Source organism: Anomaloglossus baeobatrachus, chromosome 5 (genome assembly GCF_048569485.1).
Source record: "Anomaloglossus baeobatrachus isolate aAnoBae1 chromosome 5, aAnoBae1.hap1, whole genome shotgun sequence".
NCBI lineage: Eukaryota > Metazoa > Chordata > Amphibia > Anura > Aromobatidae > Anomaloglossus > Anomaloglossus baeobatrachus.
Window position 1 is genome coordinate 207,892,124 of NC_134357.1, and position 20,488 is coordinate 207,912,611.

General features: G+C 45.1%; 1 protein-coding gene across 7 annotated transcripts in view; it reads left to right on the top strand.

Annotated features, from left to right (window-relative positions):
* Positions 1-20,488, top strand: part of ERLIN1 (ER lipid raft associated 1) — a 494,724-nt gene that overhangs the window by 267,116 nt on the left and 207,120 nt on the right. For 4 of the 7 annotated variants that reach the window (XR_012754235.1, XM_075349108.1, XM_075349111.1 and 1 more), the window contains exon 9: positions 13,605-13,696. The exons of the other annotated variants lie outside the window; for them this stretch is intronic. Coding sequence is in view for 3 of the 4 variants with exons in the window: in XM_075349108.1 (XP_075205223.1) it covers positions 13,605-13,696 (92 nt within the window). In the remaining variant the exon portion in view is untranslated. The remainder of the gene's footprint in view (positions 1-13,604; positions 13,697-20,488) is intronic. 7 annotated transcript variants of the gene reach the window in all.

The window sequence follows — 20,488 nt, forward strand, 5'->3', positions numbered from 1 at the left end:
AATTTAATACGTAAAGAAATCTCAAATTTAAAAACGCAAAAGGCAAATTCTGAGGATTATGCTAGAAGAAAAAGATCTGAAGATAAGAGGCATTCCAGAATCGGTAATCCCAACTGACTTAAAATATTACCTTTAAAACAATGACAAGCTCACTGATACCATATCTTTCAAATAACGAACTTGTGTCTAATGCCTATAGAATTCCAAAACCTTCTTACCTCCCCAAGGAGACCCCAAAGGATATAGTCGTCACCTTCTCCTCTCTCTACGCAAGGAATAAATTGCTGTCACTAACAAGAAACTTAATGAAGCTCCCAAGACCTTTCGACTCTATCTCAGTACTCAAAGACCTTTTTAAGGGTAAGTTCACACAGTGCGTTTTTCGCGGCGTTTTTGCGCGTTTTTCGGATGCGTTTTTGCTCAGAAAACTGTATGACTTTGCTTCCCCAGCAAAGTCTGAGTTTTCATTTTTGCTGTCTGTATACAGCGGGTTTTTTGTGCTGTGTTTTTGAGGTGCCCACAAAAATGCAGCATGTCAATTATTTTTGCGTTTTTCACTGCGTTTTCCACCTATTGAGTTCAATGAGATGTTAAAAAACGCAATGAAAACAGGAAATTGCAAATATAGCTGCGTTTTAGTGCGTTTTTATTACTAACAACGCAGCTATAAACGCAAGGGGTGGGTAGTAAAGTGACATGTACAGGAAGAGAATTCCTTCTGTCAGTAAACACAGAAGCGTGAATCCTCCCGGTACCGTCACCGCCACCGCTGCCTCCACCTCCCACCCGGTGCCATGTCCGCTCCCGTGCAGAAGGTGGAAGCGGCTGCTAAATCTAAAGTGAACAGTAGAAAAATGCCATACTCACCTGTCTGCAGACTCCCGGTGCCATGTCCGCTCCCAGCTCCTCTCCCGGTCCCGCCACCCCTGCTCCGGCTGTGTGCAGGCTCCCCGGGGACGTTCGATAGCTGCATGACCTGGTGGTGATCACCTGACGCATCAGGTGATCGTAAGTCTCGCGGTGACGCCGTATTTTACCGCCGAGTGATTGATTCCCTGGCGCTTGCAGTCAGTTAATGACAGCTGCAGACAGGCCGGGGTGATCTCCGGAGTTCAGGTGAGAGCACCGGAGATTAGCCCGGGATGTCTGCAGCTGTCATGGACTGAATCGCAAGTGCAGGGGAATCAGTCACTCGGCGCTCGCTGTACAGTCTTGGCTGCAGTCTGGAGCTCAGGTGAGAACTCCGGAGTGCAGTGCAGGTACCTGAATCCAGGCCTGGCATTACTGGAGATTCCTCCGGTAGCCAGTCCGACGCTGCACAGATGTGGGGTTTTTTTTCACTGATGCATCAGCTGATTGTATAAAAGCCGTTTATACAATCAGCTGCTGTGTCATGTGATTCAGGCCTTGAACCTGACGCATCATCTGATTGCTTTGCCTTCCAGCAAACCGATCAGATGATATTGGATCCGGATTGGACGGCGCTGGACCCTTGACCCAGGATTACTGCAGAGGGAGGTTCTTTATTTCAATAAAGATGGAGTCACTAATTGTGTTGTGTTTTATTTCTAATAAAAATATTTTTCTGTGTTGTGGTTTTTTTTTTTTATTTTTACTAGAAATTCATGGTGGCCATGTCTAATATTGGCGTGACACCATGAATTTCGGGCTTAGGGCCAGCTGATAATACACAGCTAGCCCTAACCCCATTATTACCCAGCGAGCCACCCGGCATCAGGGCAGCTGGAAGAGTTGGATACAGCGCCAGAAGATGGCGCTTCTATGAAAGCGCCATTTTCTGGGGTGGCTGCGGACTGCAATTTGCAGCGGGGGTGCCCAGAATGCTTGGGCACCCTGCATTGCGGATTCCAATCTCCAGCTGCCTAGTTGTACCTGGCTGGACACACAAATTAGGCGAAGCCCACCTCATTTTTTTTTTAATTATTTATTTCATGAAATTCATGAAATAATTTAAAAAAAAGAGGGCTTCCCTATATTTTTGGTTCCCAGCCGGGTACAAATAGTCAGCTGGGGGTTGGGGGCAGCCCATACCTGCCTGCTGTACCCGGCTAGCATACAAAAATATGGCGAAGCCCACGTCATTTTTTTTGTTTGGGGGAGCAAAGAAATCCTGCATACAGTCCTGGAAGAAGGATGCTGAGCCTTGTAGTTCGACATCTGTCTGCTCTCCTGCATTCACTATTGGATGGAGTATGCTGAGCCTTGTAGGTCTGCTCCCCCTGACTCTCCCTCCAGCATACAGTCCTGGATGGAGCATGCTGAGCCTTGTAGTTCTGCAGCTGTCTGCTCTCCTGCATACACTAGTGGAGAATGAAGAACATATGGAAGAAGGAAATGACATCAGACTTTTTTTTTTTTTAACAATCTTTAATGGCAATGTTCACTGATAAAAAAAACCGCAGAAAAGCGCAGTGAGCAAAAACGCACCAAACGTGGTAAAAACGCATGCGTTTTTCCATGCGGTTTTAAAGATGCTGCGTTTGTGTGTTTTTAGAGCTAAAAAATGCACAAAAACGCAGCGTCAAAAAAACGCAGTGTGTGCACATAGCCTAAGTCAACTTTACAAGCTAGGAAACTTTTTAAGGGCTTCACAAAAGAACTTATCAACAGTGGAATAAAATATAAATGGTCACAGTCCGCAACCATCAAGCTATGTTTAAACAACAAGTCCTTCTTTGTTTCATCACCGGAGGAAAGATTTCAGTTAGTTCAAAGCTTTAACATAAACATTGATCAGAATGGCCATCATATCTACTCCACTTGATTAAGAATTATTTTTACATGGTCTCTGATCAGTTGTAGTCTGAAAATATGAATCTTGATCTTAGGAGTTATTAACTTTAAAGAATACTAAATCTTTCAGCCCTACTGGATCTACCATTTATAAGGCTACTGTAGGATTACAATGGATACTCCATCACTAACTTTATACTTTGGAACTACTACTCTTTTCTTGGAACATCCTTTAGTACTTCTTCATTTAATGGTGGACTAAGGACCTTAATTCAGGAACTTTTCGTTTCACCTAAAGGCCGGACTCTTTCCACCCAGAGTTGAGGTTTAATGTCGACCTGGGCAAGCGTAATAATCATTGTGAGCTAAATATTGCTTGATATTTATTACTAACCTGACTTTTTATCCTCTTCTAGCTGTTGACCTTTCCCCAAGGAATATATTATATCGTACTCTACCTTTAGCAAGTTATATTGAAGACTTTACATAATCCTCCGCTACTTACTTTACGCATTAATATTTAGCACGACTTATCCAAGAACTGAATTATAATGTAATTGTAGATTTTTAGATGCTTGTCATCTTTCCATTTTTAAGACATTTCCCTCTCCTTTCTTATCTTTACCTCTTCCCTAATAAAGATATCCTTCCCTTCTCTTTCCCATCCTCTCCTCCCTTATGTTTCAGATTCCTATGTGTTAAATGTTTATGTATAATATGAGTAAGTAACTAACTAGGTTATGGCAAGCTTTTAATTGTTATTTATGGTAATGTACCGTATTGTACTGTATTGTATTGTGTATATACCCTTGTGCTCAAATTATCCTATAAAAATATTTTAAAAACCGTGATAAATTAAAGTGCACAGTGCTTGTATTGATTTATCCAATCGGCAGATAAAGGGTAGGTGAAGTTAGAGGGTAGTCATCATTTTCCAAACAGATAGTCAAATTTAGTTAAAGGTCTGGAGCCTTTCATGGACATGAACACCTCAACGCGTTTCCCCTTCTCTTTAGTTCATCAAGAGGTTAGCCCTATTCTGTGGGCTAATTGTCATGAAGTACTCACTAGTCAACCTCTGTAGGAACCAGTTACCAGAGATGAGACCAGCTCCTAGCACAATGGCTGTATGTCATATACACGTGATTGGTTATCAGTAGTTTATAGTTAAAAGAACAATTTACATTTTTCTCCAAAATATAACTATAAAGCGAAAAATCAGAAAAACTGACAATTTTTCAGTGGTCTCTTAATTTTTGTAATTTTTGCCAGAGCTGTATATATATTTGTGTGTGTGTATGTATGTATGTGTGTGTGTATGTATGTATGTATGTATGTATGTATGTGTATATATATATATATATATATATATATATATATAATATACGTACAGTTAGGTCCAGAAATATTTGGACAGTGACACAAGTTTTGTTATTTTAGCTGTTTACAAAAACATGTTCAGAAATACAATTATATATATAATATGGGCTGAAAGTGCACACTCCCACCTGCAATATGAGAGTTTTCACATCCAAATCGGAGAAAGGGTTTAGGAATCATAGCTCTGTAAAGCATAGCCTCCTCTTTTTCAAGGGACCAAAAGTAATTGGACAAGGGACTCTAAGGGCTGCAATTAACACTGAAGGCGTCTCCCTCGTTAACCTGTAATCAATGAAGTAGTTAAAAGGTCTGGGGTTGATTACAGGTGTGTGGTTTTGCATTTGGAAGCTGTTGCTGTGACCAGACAACATGCGGTCTAAGGAACTCTCAATTGAGGTGAAGCAAAACATCCTGAGGCTGAAAAAAAAGAAAAAATCCATCAGAGAGATAGCAGACATGCTTGGAGTAGCAAAATCAACAGTCGGGTACATTCTGAGAAAAAAGGAATTGACTGGTGAGCTTGGGAACTCAAAAAGGCCTGGGCGTCCACGGATGACAACAGTGGTGGATGATTGCCGCATACTTTCTTTGGTGAAGAAGAACCCGTTCACAACATCAACTGAAGTCCAGAACACTCTCAGTGAAGTAGGTGTATTTGTCTCTAAGTCAACAGTAAAGAGAAGACTCCATGAAAGTAAATAGAAAGGGTTCACATCTAGATGCAAACCATTCATCAATTCCAAAAATAGGCCAGAGTTAAATTTGCTGAAAAACACCTCATGAAGCCAGCTCAGTTTTGGAAAAGTATTCTATGGACAGATGAGACCAAGATCAACCTGTACCAGAATGATGGGAAGAAAAAAGTTTGGAGAAGAAAGGGAACGGCACATGATCCAAGGCACACCACATCCTCTGTAAAACATGGTGGAGGCAACGTGATGGCATGGGCATGCATGGCTTTCAATGGCACTGGGTCACTTGTGTTTATTGATGACATAACAGCAGACAAGAGTAGCCGGATGAATTCTGAAGTGTTCCGGGATATACTTTCAGCCCAGATTCAGCCAAATGCCGCAAAGTTGATCGGACGGCGCTTCATAGTACAGATGGACAATGACCCCAAGCATACAGCCAAAGCTACCCAGGAGTTCATGAGTGCAAAAAAGTGGAACATTCTGCAATGGCCAAGTCAATCACCAGATCTTAACCCAATTGAGCATGCATTTCACTTGCTCAAATCCAGACTTAAGACGGAAAGACCCACAAACAAGCAAGACCTGAAGGCTGCGGCTGTAAAGGCCTGGCAAAGCATTAAGAAGGAGGAAACCCAGCGTTTGGTGATGTCCATGGGTTCCAGACTTAAGGCAGTGATTGCCTCCAAAGGATTCGCAACAAAATATTGAAAATAAAAATATTTTGTTTGGGTTTGGTTTATTTGTCCAATTACTTTTGACCTCCTAAAATGTGGAGTGTTTGTAAAGAAATGTGTACAATTCCTACAATTTCTATCAGATATTTTTGTTCAAACCTTCAAATTAAACGTTACAATCTGCACTTGAATTCTGTTGTAGAGGTTTCATTTCAAATCCAATGTGGTGGCATGCAGAGCCCAACTCGCGAAAATTGTGTCACTGTCCAAATATTTCTGGACCTAACTGTATGTGTGTGTGTTTATATGTGTATATATATATATATATACACACGCACACCGTATTTTTCGCTCTATAAGACGCACCTGATTATAAGACGCACCCCCAAGTTTGGTGAGGGAATAGAGAATTTTTTAATAAATGGGGTCCGTCTTATAATGCCAGTGTCCGTCTGACAAATCATATAGGGTATATGTCCCTCATAGCCCCCCCATCCAAAAATTAGCCCCCTTAATCTGGATATGGCCACCTTATATTGAATATAGCCCCCTTGTGCTGGCACACGTCCCCCAGTGATGCCACATGTCCCCTATTGCTGGTACACATCCTCTGGCTGGCGCACGGCCCCCTTTGGCTGGCACTCAGCCCCCAGTGATGCCACATGTCCCCTATTGCTGGCACACGTCCTCTATGGCTGGCACACGTCCTTTATGGCTGGCACACGGGCCCTATGGCTGGTACACAGCCCCCTGTGGCTGGCACACAGCCCCCAGTGATGCCACATGTCCCTTATTGCTGGCACACGGCCCCCTGTGGCTGCCACACGGCCCCCTGTGGCTGCCACACGGCCCCCTGTGTTAGATATCACCCCCATGCTGCTGCTTTTAGTAAAATAAACTCTTTCCTTACCTTTTCCAGCACTGTCCTCCTTCGTGTCTCCCTCCGTGTGGTTGAGCACCGGCCTCCTGCACTTCCTGGTTCTCTGTGCCGGTCATGTGATCGGCACAGCAGAGTGACATCTCTGCGTGCCTGATCACAGCAGCAGGAGGGAGACCGGGGATACACGCTGGAGGAGGTAAGGAAAGAGTTTTTTATTTTATTATGGGCAGCAGCATGGGGGCCATATCTAACACAGGGGGGCATGTGCCATCAAAGGGGAGCACAGGCACATAAAATATGCGCCGTTCCCCCAGCCTGTGACCGCGGTGCGGTTTCAGCACCATGGTGATGGACAGCGGCTGTGCATATTATATGAGCGGGAGCAGGAGATCTAACGCTGCAGCCTTCACCAACTCACCTGTCTCTACCAGCCTCCCTCAGCCTCCAGCACCGCTCCAAAGCGGCCCTCACCTCCCCTGGACCCTGCAGTATATAATCCGTATATTCGGATTATAAGACGCACCCACTACTTTCCCCCAAAATATATATATACATATATACAATATATATACACTAGAAGGTGGCCCGATTCTAACGTATCGGGTAGTCTAGAATGTGTATGTAGGTTAGCAGATAGAAAAATAATATAATCATCAAGTCTTGAATAATGATTGTTCATTTCTTGCTCGTTGGTCTCCCGCTGTGCAGCACGCATTGGCGTGTTTGACAGTGGGAGACCATCGATCTGAATGGGCAGGGAGCCGGCGTACACTGGTAACCATGTTACACAATCGGGTAAGTATGCAAAGCGCTTTGCTTAGTTACCCGATGTATACGATGGTTACCAGCGTACGCCAGCTCAAGCACACGTGTGCCAGGAGCCAGGGGTAAGGTGGTAACCATGGTACACATTGGGTAACTAACGAAAGTGATTTCCATAGTTACAGGATTGGGTACCATTTGTTACCAGCGTACGTCGGTAAGCTGATAACTATGATACACATTGGGTAACTATGCAAAGCGACAGTGCTGGTTTATTTTTTGCTTGTTGGTCTCCTGCTGTGCAGCACGCATCGGCGTGTTTGACAGTGGGAGACCAACGATCTGAATGGGCAGGGAGCCGTGGTAAGCTAGTAACCATGGTACACATCGGGTAACTATGCAAAGCGGTTTCCATAGTTACCCAATGAGTACCATGGTTACCAGCCTACGCCGGTTCCGGCACACGTGTGCCGAGAGCCGGGGTAAGCTAGTAACCATGTTACACATTGGGTAACTAAGCAAAGCGGTTTCTATAGTTACCCGATGTGTACCATGGTTACCAGCCTACGCCGGCTCCGGCACACGTGTGCCGGGAGCCGGGGTAAGCTAGTGGTTTCACACATCCAGCTTTTCTCCACTTTGTCGGATCCGGCGCGCTGCCGTAGGCTGGTTTCAGACGTCCGTGTTTTAGGTACGTGTGACGTGCGTTTTGTAACACAGATGTCACATGAACCCATGTTTTTCTCTGATGTGCCTCACACGTCCGTGTTTGCACATGGACCATGTGACTTTTCATGACCCCGCACGCACACACGCAGGCATCTCCAGCAGCACGGATGTCACATGGATCGCACACTGATGTGATCCGTGCGACATCAGTGTAAAACATACCGGAGAAAATATGGGTCTTTTTAATGAAAATATTTTCTATATTTACCGCTCTCCAGAGATGCTCTCTCCGGCTCTGCTGCCTCTCGCTTCTTATCGCCGCTCATTATACTCAATATTCAGTGCCCTGAGGAGCTGGAAGCAGGAACAGCGCTGGGGACTTCAGAGCCGGGGACCGCATCGCTGGGTGAGTGTACAGCAGAGTGTGTGTGTGTGTGTTTGTGTGTGTGTGTGTGTGTGTGTACATGCATGTGCGGTATGTGTGTATGCGCTCGGTGTATCCAGGTGTGTCTGCTGTGTGTGTATATACATGCATGTGTGCTATGTGTGACACGGACGTCTGAAGGCAGCCGTACACTATGTACAGGACAGTGGCTGCGCCGCAACTTCCTGGTGACATGACAACATGTGATCGGAGCTTCTCGCATGGCGACTGTAGTGTACACAGTGCACGGGAGCGTGCCGACAAAGTGGAGAAAAGGTAAGTATTAGGCCCTGTGCGCACTGGAAAATGGAATTTTCTTAAGAAAATTCCGCAGGGTCTGAATGATTACCGCACCTGCGTTAAATAACCACAGCAAACCGCACCCAAAAACCACATGCGGTTTGCGGCGGCTTTACCGCGGTATTGTTCGCGGTATTGCCGCTTTTTTGCCGCGTGCGGATTGGTACATGTGTTTTAATGCATTCAATGCAATAAAGCACATTGGAAAAAAAAAAATCTTTCTGAGATAGAGGGATAGATAGAGAGCTAGATAGATGATAGAGGACAGATTGACACGCTGCATTTCTCGCGGTAGTGTGTTTATATTACCGGCCGTGGGAAATGACCTGTAATTACCTCTACAGGCTCCCTGCGAGGCTGCATTCATTCAGCGCTGTTGTCAGTCGCAGCTGGATGCAGGCATAGGAGGACGTGGATTACGTCCAGCTTTGTGTTTGGGGGGCTTAATAAACGGGTGAAATAGGAGCTTTTTGTTTTATTTAAAATGAAGGATTTTTCGGTGTTTGTGTTTATTCACTTTAATTACAGGTTTTAATCATGAAAGCTGTCTCATAGGCGCTGCCATGATTAAAAGCCGGGACTTAAATGGCGGCGATGCGCTGTCATTTAACTCCTTATTACCTGGACTGCCACCGCATCACGGCGTCTGGAAGAGCCCGCGACACTCCGGGACTGCCGCATAATGGATGCGACAGCCCCGGAGCAGCTGCGGGCTGATATTCTCGGCTGTGGGAGGGGGGGGGTACATTAACGCTGTCCCTCGCTCTCCCCAGCCTGAGAATACCGGTCTGCCACTGTGTGTTTACCGCGGCTGGACGGTAAAAATACAGCGGAGCCCACGTGTTTTTTTTTCTATATGTCCGTTTGATTTCTGTGTGTATTCTATATGTCTGTGTGTGATGTGATGTGTGTGTATTCTATATGTCTCTGTGTGTGATCTGTGTGTGATTACTCTCTGCTCCGCTTCCTCTTCCTGTCATAATGACATCACTTCCCTGCAAACTGCAGGGCAGTGATGAACATTACCGCAGGTAAACCGCGAAATACCGCAGGGAATAACGCAGGAAAACGCAATGAACTGCACAGAATTTGCTGCCTGCGTTATTCCCTGCGGGATTTCACAATTACATTGCAGTCAATGGAGTGAAATCCCGCAGCTACCTGCGGAAAAGAAGTGACATGCAATTGTTTTCGCTGCGAGAATGCCGCAGCAAAACATGCAGCTGTCACAATCCGCATAGTGCGCACAGCATTTTTTTTTTTTACCTCTCTCCAGCAATGCTGTCTCCGGCTCTGCTGCCTCCTGCTCCTTATCGCCGCTTATTATACTCACTGAATATTCAGTGCCCTGAGGAGCTGGAAGCAGGAACAGCGCTGGGGACTTCAGTGCCGGGGACCGCATCGCTGGGTGAGTGTACAGCAGAGTGTGTACGTGTGTGTGTACATGCATGTGCGGTATGTGTGTATGCGCTCGGTGTATCCATGTGTGTCTGCTGTGTGTGTATATACATGCATGTGTGCTATGTGTGACACGGACGTCTGAAAGCAGCCGTACACTGAGTACAGGACAGTGGCTGCGCCGCAACTTCCTGGTCACATGACAACATGTGATCGGAGCTTGTCACGCGGCAACTGTAGTGTACACAGTGCACGGGAGCGCGCCGACAAAGTGGAGAAAAGGTAACTATTAAAAGCGACAGTGCCGACGTGTGCGGGACCCGGGGTAAGCTAGTTACATCGGGTAACTAAGGAAAGCAGTTTCTATAGTTACCCGATGTGTACTATAGTTACCAGCCTACGCCAGCTCCGGCACACGTGTGCCAGCAGGCGGGGTAAGCTAGTGGCTTTTCTCCACTTAGTCCTGCCGGTGTGGGCTTCCGGGGCTGCAGCAGTCACCTGTGAGTCGGGCGTCTCCGTGTGGGTTCAGGGAATGCGTGCGGGGGCGGGGCCATGGCGAGCATCCAATGCGTGAGGGGGCAGGGCCTGGCCGAGCGCCCAATACGTGCAGGGGGCCGGGGCGAGAGGCCAATCCGTGCAGGGGGCGGGGCCAAGCCGAGCGGCCAATCCGTGCGGGGGGGGGCTCGGCACCTGGGAGTCGAGCGTCTCCGTGTGGGTTTGGGAATGCGTGCAGGGGGCGGGGCTAGGGCGAGCATCCAATGCGTAAGGGGGTGGGGCCTGGCCGAGCACCCAATACGTGCAGGGGGCAGGGCAAGAGGCCAATCCGTGCGGGGGGCGGGGCCAGGCCGAGCCAAGCGGCCAATCCGTGCGGGGGGGGCGACTGTAACGACACAATTTTGGAGCCAGACAAACAGACAGACAGAATAAGGCAATTATATATATATATATATATATATATATATAATATAATATAATATAATATATATAGATGTGTGTATAATATATATAGATATATAATGTGTGTGTGTGTGTGTATATATTCATCAAGAGAATGCCAAGAGTGTGCAAAGCAGTAATCAAAGCAAAAGGTGTGAAACAACTGAAAATATGTCTTATATTATAGATTCTTCAAAGTAGCCACCTTTTTGAGGTGTGCCCAAACTTTTGGTCTGTACTGTATACTGTGTGTATATATATATATATATATATAATGTGTGTGTGTGTATATGTACGTGTGTATATGTGTATACATGCGTGTGTATAATAAATGTGTGTTCATATATGTGTATATAAAATATATATATACACTGTCTGTGTTTGTGTGTGTCTGTGTGTGTGTGTGTGTGTGTGTGTGTATATATGTATATATATATATATATTTATATATATATATATATATATATATATATATATATATATATATATATATATATATATATATACACATATACAGTGCCTACAAGTAGTCTTCAACCCCCTGCAGGTTTGATAAGATGCAAATAAGTTGGAGCCTGCAAACTTCAAACAAGAGCAGGATTTATTAACAGATGCATAAATCTTACAAACCAACAAGTTATGTTGCTCAGTTAAATTTTAATAAATTTTCAACATAAAAGTGTGGGTCAATTATTATTCAACCCCTAGGTTTAATATTTTGTAGAATAACCCTTGTTTGAAATTTTCAGCTAATAATCGTCTTTTAGAAGACCTGATCAGGCCGGCACAGGTCTCTGGAGTTATCTTGGCCCACTCCTCCATGCAGATCTTCTACAAGTTATCTAGGTTCTTTGGGTGTCTCATGTGGACTTTAATCTTGAGCTCCTTTCCACAAGTTTTCAATTGGGTTAAGGTCAGGAGACTGACTAGGCCACTGCAACACCTTGATTTTTCCCTCTTGAACCAGGCCTTGGTTTTCTTGGCTGTGTGCTTTGGGTCGTTTTCTTGTTGGAAGATGAAATGACGACCCATCTTAAGATCCTTGATGGAGGAGCGGAGGTTCTTGGCCACAATCTCCAGGTAGGCCGTGCTATCCATCTTCCCATGGATGCGGACCAGATGGCCAGGCCCCTTGGCTGAGAAACAGCCCCACAGTATGATGCTGCCACCACCATGCTTGACTGTAGGGATGGTATTCTTGGGGTCGTATGCAGTGCCATCCAGTCTCCAAACGTCATGTGTGTGGTTGGCACCAAAGATCTCGATCTTGGTCTCATCAGACCAAAGAACCTTGAACCAGTCTATCTCAGAGTCCTTCAAGTGATCATGAGCAAACTGTAGACGAGCCTTGACATGACGCTTTGAAAGTAAAGGTACCTTACGGGCTCGTCTGGAACGGAGACCATTGCGGTGGAGTAAGTTACTTATGGTATTGACTGAAAACAATGTCCCCACTGCCATGAGATCTTCCCGGAGCTCCTTCCTTGTTGTCCTTGGGTTAGCCTTGACTCTTCGGATAAGCCTGGCCTCGGCATGGGTGGAAACTTTCAAAGGCTGTCCAGGCCGTGGAAGGCTAACAGTAGTTCCATAAGCCTTCCACTTCCGGATGATGCTCCCAACAGTGGAGACAGGTAGGCCCAACTCCTTGGAAAGGGTTTTGTACCCCTTGCCAGCCTTGTGACCCTCCACGATCTTGTCTCTGATGGCCTTGGAATGCTCCTTTGTCTTTCACATGTTGACCATGTATGAGTGCTGTTTACAAGTTTGGGGAGGGTCTTAATTAGTCAGAAAAGGCTGGAAAAAGAGATAATTAATCCAAACATGTGAAGCTCATTGTTCTTTGTGCCTGAAATACTTCTTAATACTTTAGGGGAACCAAACAGAATTCTTGTGGTTTGAGGGGTTGAATAATAAATGACCCTCTGAATAAACTTTTCACAATTTAAAAAAAAAAAATAAAAAAAGAAATAACATTCTTTTTTGCTGCAGTGCATTTCACACTTCCAGGCTGATCTGCAGTCCAAATGTCACAATGCCAAGTTAATTCCGAATGTGTAAACCTGCTAAATCTGCAGGGGGTTGAAGACTACTTGTAGGCACTGCATATGTATACGTGTGTGCATATGTGTGTGTGTGTAATATATGTATATGTGTATATATATATATATATATATATATATATATATATATATATATATATAATTACACATACATACAGGGTGGGCCATAAGTATGGATACACCCTGATAAAATGGAAGTGGTTGCTGATATCACCTTGCCGTTGGTGGCATATTAGTACATGGGAGGGGCCAAACATTTGAATCCATATGAATACCCACCCATAGATTATTGCTCAGATACAATTGTCACTCAAGAAGCTGCTGAATTTATAAGCTTCACTCTCTTGGATTTGAAAGCCTAAACATCCGAGCTGACCACTATTGGTATGTAGAGAATCAGCCTGATAGCAGCAGTATAGCACTGGCTTTAGCTTATATATGAAAATCCTGGTGATTGGTTCCCTTTAGTTTACAGTATGTGTCACTGGCCTGCAATGTCTGTTAATACACTTGGATTGTTTCTTGTCATTTTATTGTTTACTTTGGATTAATTTCTACAGCTGTTACATAGACAACCAGCGTAAAGTATAGCCTAAACAAAGTTCTATGCAGTGCAGTAACGGAAGTGTGAATTCTGTGTTTTTTTGTTTTTTTTTTATTATTTCTTTAAAGGGAGGGGGAAAAGACAAAGCTCTTGATAGCAGCTCAGAGGCAAAAAGTAGTGGAGAAAGAAGCTGAGACGGAAAGGAAAAAAGCTGTAATAGGTAAATATTACATTTTACTATTTTCAGCAACTGAAGGATACTTTTATAGCACATGGAGTATTGATACAATAGCTAAAATAAGATCATGATTTCAGCAATAAATGTTAGTGTGAACTGCGTATCTGCTGTCATTTGGAGTTATGTTAACAATTAGATTTATTCAAGCATTTATCTGAAATATGGTTTTTGGGATACGCTTCAGTTAGTGACAAGTTTGTATCAGTTTTTTGTTTACGGTATATACAGCAAATCTGACCTGCCTTTATGCCATCCTCTGTGTGGAAGAAATAATTCACTTTATTTTAGATCATTCCATTTGCAGCTGTACCAAATATGTATCTTTTTCCCTTCGCCTATGACAGCGCCACAAGAGAGGGGATCTGTCCATCAAGGACAGGATACCTACTAAATAAAAGGCCACAACATCTTTCCAACATCAAACAAATAATATGGAGGAGCCGTCTTACTCTTGTATCTACTGCTGGATTAAGTTTTCAACTGGCGTGACCTGCTCATGATTTAAGGAGGAAGCAATCCAAAAAGCTATAATAGAAAAAGACAGGCGCAAATCCAGCAGTGTTCCTCAATGACCAGAAGATGTGAATAAAACCATAAAGTCTTAATTGGAAAAAATATTTTAAAAATCCAGCCGAAGTAGCAGTGACAAAACGGGAGATTAGTCAGAGACTAGTTTCGGCATACAAGCCTTCGTCCTGTCTGAATAGCATTGCTCTCCAAGACGGCAACTTTATGGTTTTATTCACATCTTCTGGTCATTGAGGAACACCGCTGGATTTGCCCCTGCCTTTTTCTATTAAATCTTTCCAATATCACCAGTTGGTTTCCTGTACTTGGAGGGAATCTATACATGAAATGTGCGGAATAAGAATTACTTGAAGAGAATTCTTACCCAGGCCTGAGAGTGGCCGCATACTGCAGCATCAGCGCAGGGTCCTGGAAGCACCGTAGCAGGTCCAGCTGGGGCTCTAGCTGGCATGCCAACAAGGGCGCCAACGGCATTTACATGCATCTGCACATATATATATCTGGAAATAATTGAAATGCTGACAATTCGTTCCACAACCCAAAAATAGTTACTGTATTTATACAAACTTATTACAATGATACAAAATGTACTGTATTCATATAAAATTATTAGAGTACACTAATACAAAATACTGTACAGTAAATATATAAAACAAATTTAATTGCACATTAGCTCACAATAGAATTGTTGGTGTGCGGGAGGTATACTATAGAGAGAGAAAAAATTATGTATAAATGACAACCTTTATTTTAGTACAATACACAAAAAACACACCCGAAATATATTCTCCCTAAAATAAGGGCAGAACTAAGCCAAATGTGGGGTAGGAATACTGCAGAGGCCAGTAGATTACAGTATAAGCAATGTGCTGTACTGGTTAGCAGAAAGAAAATACAATACTGTATCCACAAATGCAATTTGATAGACATGCTATATAGTATATACTGTACTGTAGAATGGTATACTGTATAGTACATATGTACAGAAAGTTACCTCCAGAGGGGGCAGAGTCCAGTGCAAGGACGGAACCGGAAGTGTGCACAGTGAGTATTTGCTCTGACTTCAAATCATTGCTCTTAAATTTTTAAAAAGCTTTTCTTGTCTTGGAAAATACTCTCAAACAAAGTTACTCTAAATCCAGGGTTCCACTGTATTATGATTGGGCGGCTAGAACAGAGGGAACAGCAAATCTTCCTGAGTAATGCTGATTAATGAGAAAAAAAGAATGGCGTAAACAGGAAAATGTGTCCATTACCTTCATCATCAAAAAGTACGTATTCTTTTGAAGGAGAGGAGACAGCCTTTTGGGATAAGGTACCAAAGGTAGGATGTAGCAGTTGCTAAGTCATCAAAAAAATCTGAAATCCTGAGAGATCCCTTAAATAGGAAGGGTGATGGGTACCTAAAACTTACCTAGGAGTTCTTAAGGGGAGTCCTGAAACTGACTATTTCAGCAACATCTACAGCCAGGTCCATTATGATCTGGAAGGACCAACTAGAGGGTCATCTAAGGAATAAAGTTTAGAGAGAAAAGATCTTAGCCACTCTTCCACTAATGCATGGAACAGCAGCCTTTCTGACAGACAAACTCTGTGAAGTAGCCTGATCAGCGTACCTGTCTAATACAGGCCGTATTGCGCTGTGGCTCAAATGGTAGCCAGGTGTTGTTCAGTCTAAAACCAAATTGTTCTATCCCGTGTGACAGACAATATTTATTTGGTCCTGTTATGGATGATATCCTGAACATGGCTGGAGATAGGAAGAAAGGATTTCCTAATTTGTCTATCCTGGAATATGTGATCCTTCCAGAGGAGAAGGTATGGCTGAAGAATATTTCCCAAGGAACATGAGAAATGGGATGACATAAGAAGAATAAAGCGTTCATGTTTGGCAATCTCTCCTCAGGGGGAAGAAAATCGCCCCATTGACGCCATTCCCCAGGTAGGAAGAAGCCTTTCCCTCCTCTCTTCTTCCCTGCCTAAGTATTTCATCCAGTAACTGGATTTTAAGTATAGTGAAGTCAGGCCTGAAGCTGAAGTTTTGAGCGATTCCTCCACAAACGTTTTCAGTAATATCCCCCAGAAGATCTTTGGAAGAGCAATTGACCTTGGAAATGGGTTCTCGCAGAAATACCAGCAGAGGGTTTTCCCTCCCATTTTTTTTGGCAAAGAAGCCAGATGACACCTTCAGAACCATTATCAAGTTGAAGAAGCTGAATGACCATTCAGGATGGATTTAATAAAATTGATTAAAATAAATAAAAACAGAAAAAAACAACTAAATGAAACTTCTGTTTCCAGGCTGTTACATGAGTTTGCTGGACCTGAAAGATGCTTACTGCCATGTTCTGATCCATACATGAGAAATGAAATTTCTAAGAGTGTCCTTACCCATAATAGAGAATATAAGGTGAGTATCTGCGACCTACCTAACCACCACGTAGAGAGCATGTGGATGCTGCAAGCAGTAACAAACACTCCTTCAAAGTGTCAAACAAGGAAAAATGTATAAGAGTAATACCGCTGCGCAGATGGCTCTCCTGTTGGGGTCAGACTCAAAACAAATTAATTAACAAACAGTGGAGCACCTTAGAGAGGTGTATCAAAGTAAACACATATATTTCCCAGCCAAGGGAATACTCACTGTGACCATACGTAACCGGAGGTATAAATCAGGAAGGCTCCAAATTAAAGGGGCACGTCACAGCCCAGCATCGAGGGGAGGAGAATGAGGACGTCAGTGTGGAGCCGGCTAAGCGTCCTGCAGATGGTGAGGCACGGGGCGCCAGTGTGCAGTACAGGGGGGGGTTCTTCAGCTGAAATCCCCCCCTGCACGTAAGTATCTGATCACACTCTCCACCCGCCCGCTCTGCTGCGATGTCAGGAGAGCAGCCGGTGTCGGGCAGTGTGATCATCTGCTCCTCCCAGCAGCACTGCACGACGCAGCAACCAGCAGACACTGACAGGCATGTCACCGCTGTGCTCTGCCACCTGTCCTGCTGCATAGGACCAACTGTCTGCACTCCTTCACCTGCACCACAAGTCACAGAGTTTAGACAGTTGGTGACAGAGCACCTCTGCCCCCCCTCTCTTCTTTCCCCACTCTCTTCACTCCCCCCACTCTTCCCCCTCTTCTCTGCCCCCCCTCTTATTCCTCTCTCCTCTCCCCCTCTTTCCTCTCCCCCCTCTTTTTCCTCTCCCCCCCTCTTTTCCCTCTCGCTCTCTTTTCCCCCCTCGCTCTCTTTTCCCCCCTCGCTCTCTTTCCCCCCCTCGCTCTTTCCCCCCTCGCTCTCTTTCCCCCCCTCGCTCTTTCCCCCCCTAGCTCTTTCCCCCCCCTCGCTCTCCCCCCCTCGCTCTCCCCTCCCCTCGCTCTCTTCCCCCCCTCGCTCTCTTTTCCTCCCCCCCTCGCTCTTTTCCTCCCCCCCTCGCTCTCTTTTCCTCCCCCCTCGCTCTTTTCCTCCCCCCTCGCTCTTTTCCTCCCCCCTCGCTCTCTTTTCCTCCCCCCCTCGCTCTCTTCCTCCCCCCTCGCTCTCTTTTCCTCCCCCCCTCGCTCTCTTTTCCTCCCCTCCCCTCGCTCTCTTTTCCTCCCCTCCCCTTGCTCTCTTTTCCTCCCCTCCCCTCGCTCTCTTTTCCTCCCCTCCCCTCGCTCTCTTTTCCTCCCCTCCCCTCGCTCTCTTTTCCTCCCCTCCCCTCGCTCTCTTTTCCTCCCCTCCCCTCGCTCTTTTCCTCCCCTCGCTCTCTTTTCCTCCCCTCCCCTCGCTCTCTTTTCCTCCCCTCCCCTCGCTCTCTCCTGGCATAGTCAGTACAGAAATCTCTCCATTGTGGAAGGGTGAGAGGGAGTAATAAACATGGAGTCCCTACTGTGTCTGTGTATTTATTTCTAATAAAGTATTTTTCTCTGTGTGGTGTCTTTTTTTTTTATTTAAACCCTTTATTGGAGATTCTTAATAGCCAGGTCAAACTTGGCCTGACATTAAGAATCTCGGGCTTTATACCAGCTGGTAAAACATAGCTGGTATTAACCCCTTATTACCCAGCGTGCATGCCACCGGCCACCAGGGCCACTGGAAGAGTTGGATACAGCGCCAGAAGATGGCGCTTCTATGAAATCGCCATTTTCTGGGGCGGCTGTGGACTGCAATTCGCAGCGGGGGCCCCAGAAAGTTTGGGCACCCTGCACTGCGGATTCCAATCCCCAGCTGCCTAGTTGTACCTGGCTGGACTCAAAAATTCGGCGAAGCCCACGTCATTTTTTTTTTTAATTATTTAATGAAATTCATGAAATAAAAAAAAAAAAGGGCTCTATATTTTTGGTTCCCAGCCGGGTACAAATAGGCAGCTGGGGGTTGGGGGCAGCCCATAGCTGCCTGCTGTACCTGGCTAGCATACAAAAATATGGCGAAGCCCACGTCATTTTTTTTTTAATTTCATGAAATTCATGAAATAAAAAGAAAGGGCTTCCCTATATTTTTAGTTCCCAGCCGGGTACAAATAGGCAGCTGGGGGTTGGGGGCAGCCGTACCTGCCTGCTGTACCTGGCTAGCGTACAAAAAATATGGCGAAGCCCACGTAATTTTTTTAAAAACGTTTTCAGGCAAAAACCTTTATAAAAAAAAAAAAAAACAAGCTTCCCTGGATTTCTATTGCCAGTGAAAGTAACACCAAGCAGCGGGGGTTAGCAGCCAGTAGCTGCTTGGGTTACCCTTAGCAATAGAAAATGCAGCGGGAGCACACAAACAATGTGTTTTTTTTTTTTTTAATGAATTTTTTTTAAAAAAAAAATCGACATGGGCTTCGCCCATCGAGCACCAGAGCATTTTACTGCTCATTCATCCCAAGTAATCAGATGACTCCAGTGTCGGCCGATTACTTGTTCTGTGTCCCCCTGCATCCATCGCAGCGTGTACAGGCTGTGAGGTCACCTGAGTTCAGTCCAGCACTGGAGTCAGCTCATCTGAACTCAGCTGAACTCCAGCCCGCACACGCTGTGATGGATGCAGGGGGACACAAAACAAGTAAGGTCTAAGCCACACGGCGAGAAAAACAGTGCAAGTGCAGTGCGATAAAACATCACATTCCACTCGGGCCAATATTAGCCTGTGTGTCAGCGCACATGAGCAATTATTTTCTCAGACCTAATTGGACCGAGAAAACAATCGCAGCATGCTGCAATTGTAATGCAAGATTCTCTCTTTTACCCATTCAAGTGTATGGGGTGAGAGAAAAATCACACTGCACTTACGGTACATCGGTGGACTACGGAGGAGAGAGGGAGAGAAATCCCTCCCACCCCTCCTCAGTGCTGGCCCACCCCTCGAGTGCCGGACCGTCCCCCACAGCTGAGGTCTGCTCGCACAGTCGGACCTCAGTCGCAGGGACACACGCATGACACTTAGCTCTGCTGTACTGAGCTTGAGTTGAGTGTAATGCGAGGGGATCGCAGTAATCCCCGTGTGGCCCCAGCCTAATCGTCCGACACTTGAGTCAGCTGATCTGAACTCAGCTGAACTCCTGTACATACAGCCCGCACACGGTCACATGTGATCGGCAGCAGGCAGTGACTGCTGTTATGGCTACATTCACATGACCGTTCCGTTTTTGCGGGCCGCAAAAAATAGTCCTTTTTTTTTCACAGATGCATCCGTGTGGCATCCGTGTGACAGCTGCGTGCCTTCCGTTTTTTTTTGCGGACCGCAAAAAATGGAAGCAGCAAGAAAGAAAAATAGATGAGTAGATATAGAGATGGATAGATATAGGAATGAATGAATGGAGGGATGGATAGCTAGATATAGATAGATGAGAGAGACATATATAATGTCCCACCTCCCTGCATATTCTAAGCTGGCACCCTTTTGTGACTTTCATGTGGCACTAAGGTGCTTAGTCTTGTATTTAGCCCAAAAATAAATAAATAATAAAAAAAGGCATGCGGTCCCCCTATCTTTTGTAGCCAGCTAGGGTAAAGCAAACGGCTGCAGCCTGCAAACCACAGCTGGCAGCTTCACCTTGGCTGGTAATCCAAAACAGAGGGCACCCCACGCTGTTATTTTAACTAAATAATTTAAAACAAAAAACACGGGGTCCCCCGAAATTGGATCACCAGACAAGGTAAAGCGGACAGCTGTGGTCTGGTATTCTCAGACTAGGGAGGTTCACCGTTATTGGACTCTCCCCAGCCTAAAAATAGCAGGCTGCAGCCACCCCAGAACTAGCGCATCCATTAGATGTGCCAGTCCTGGTGCTTTT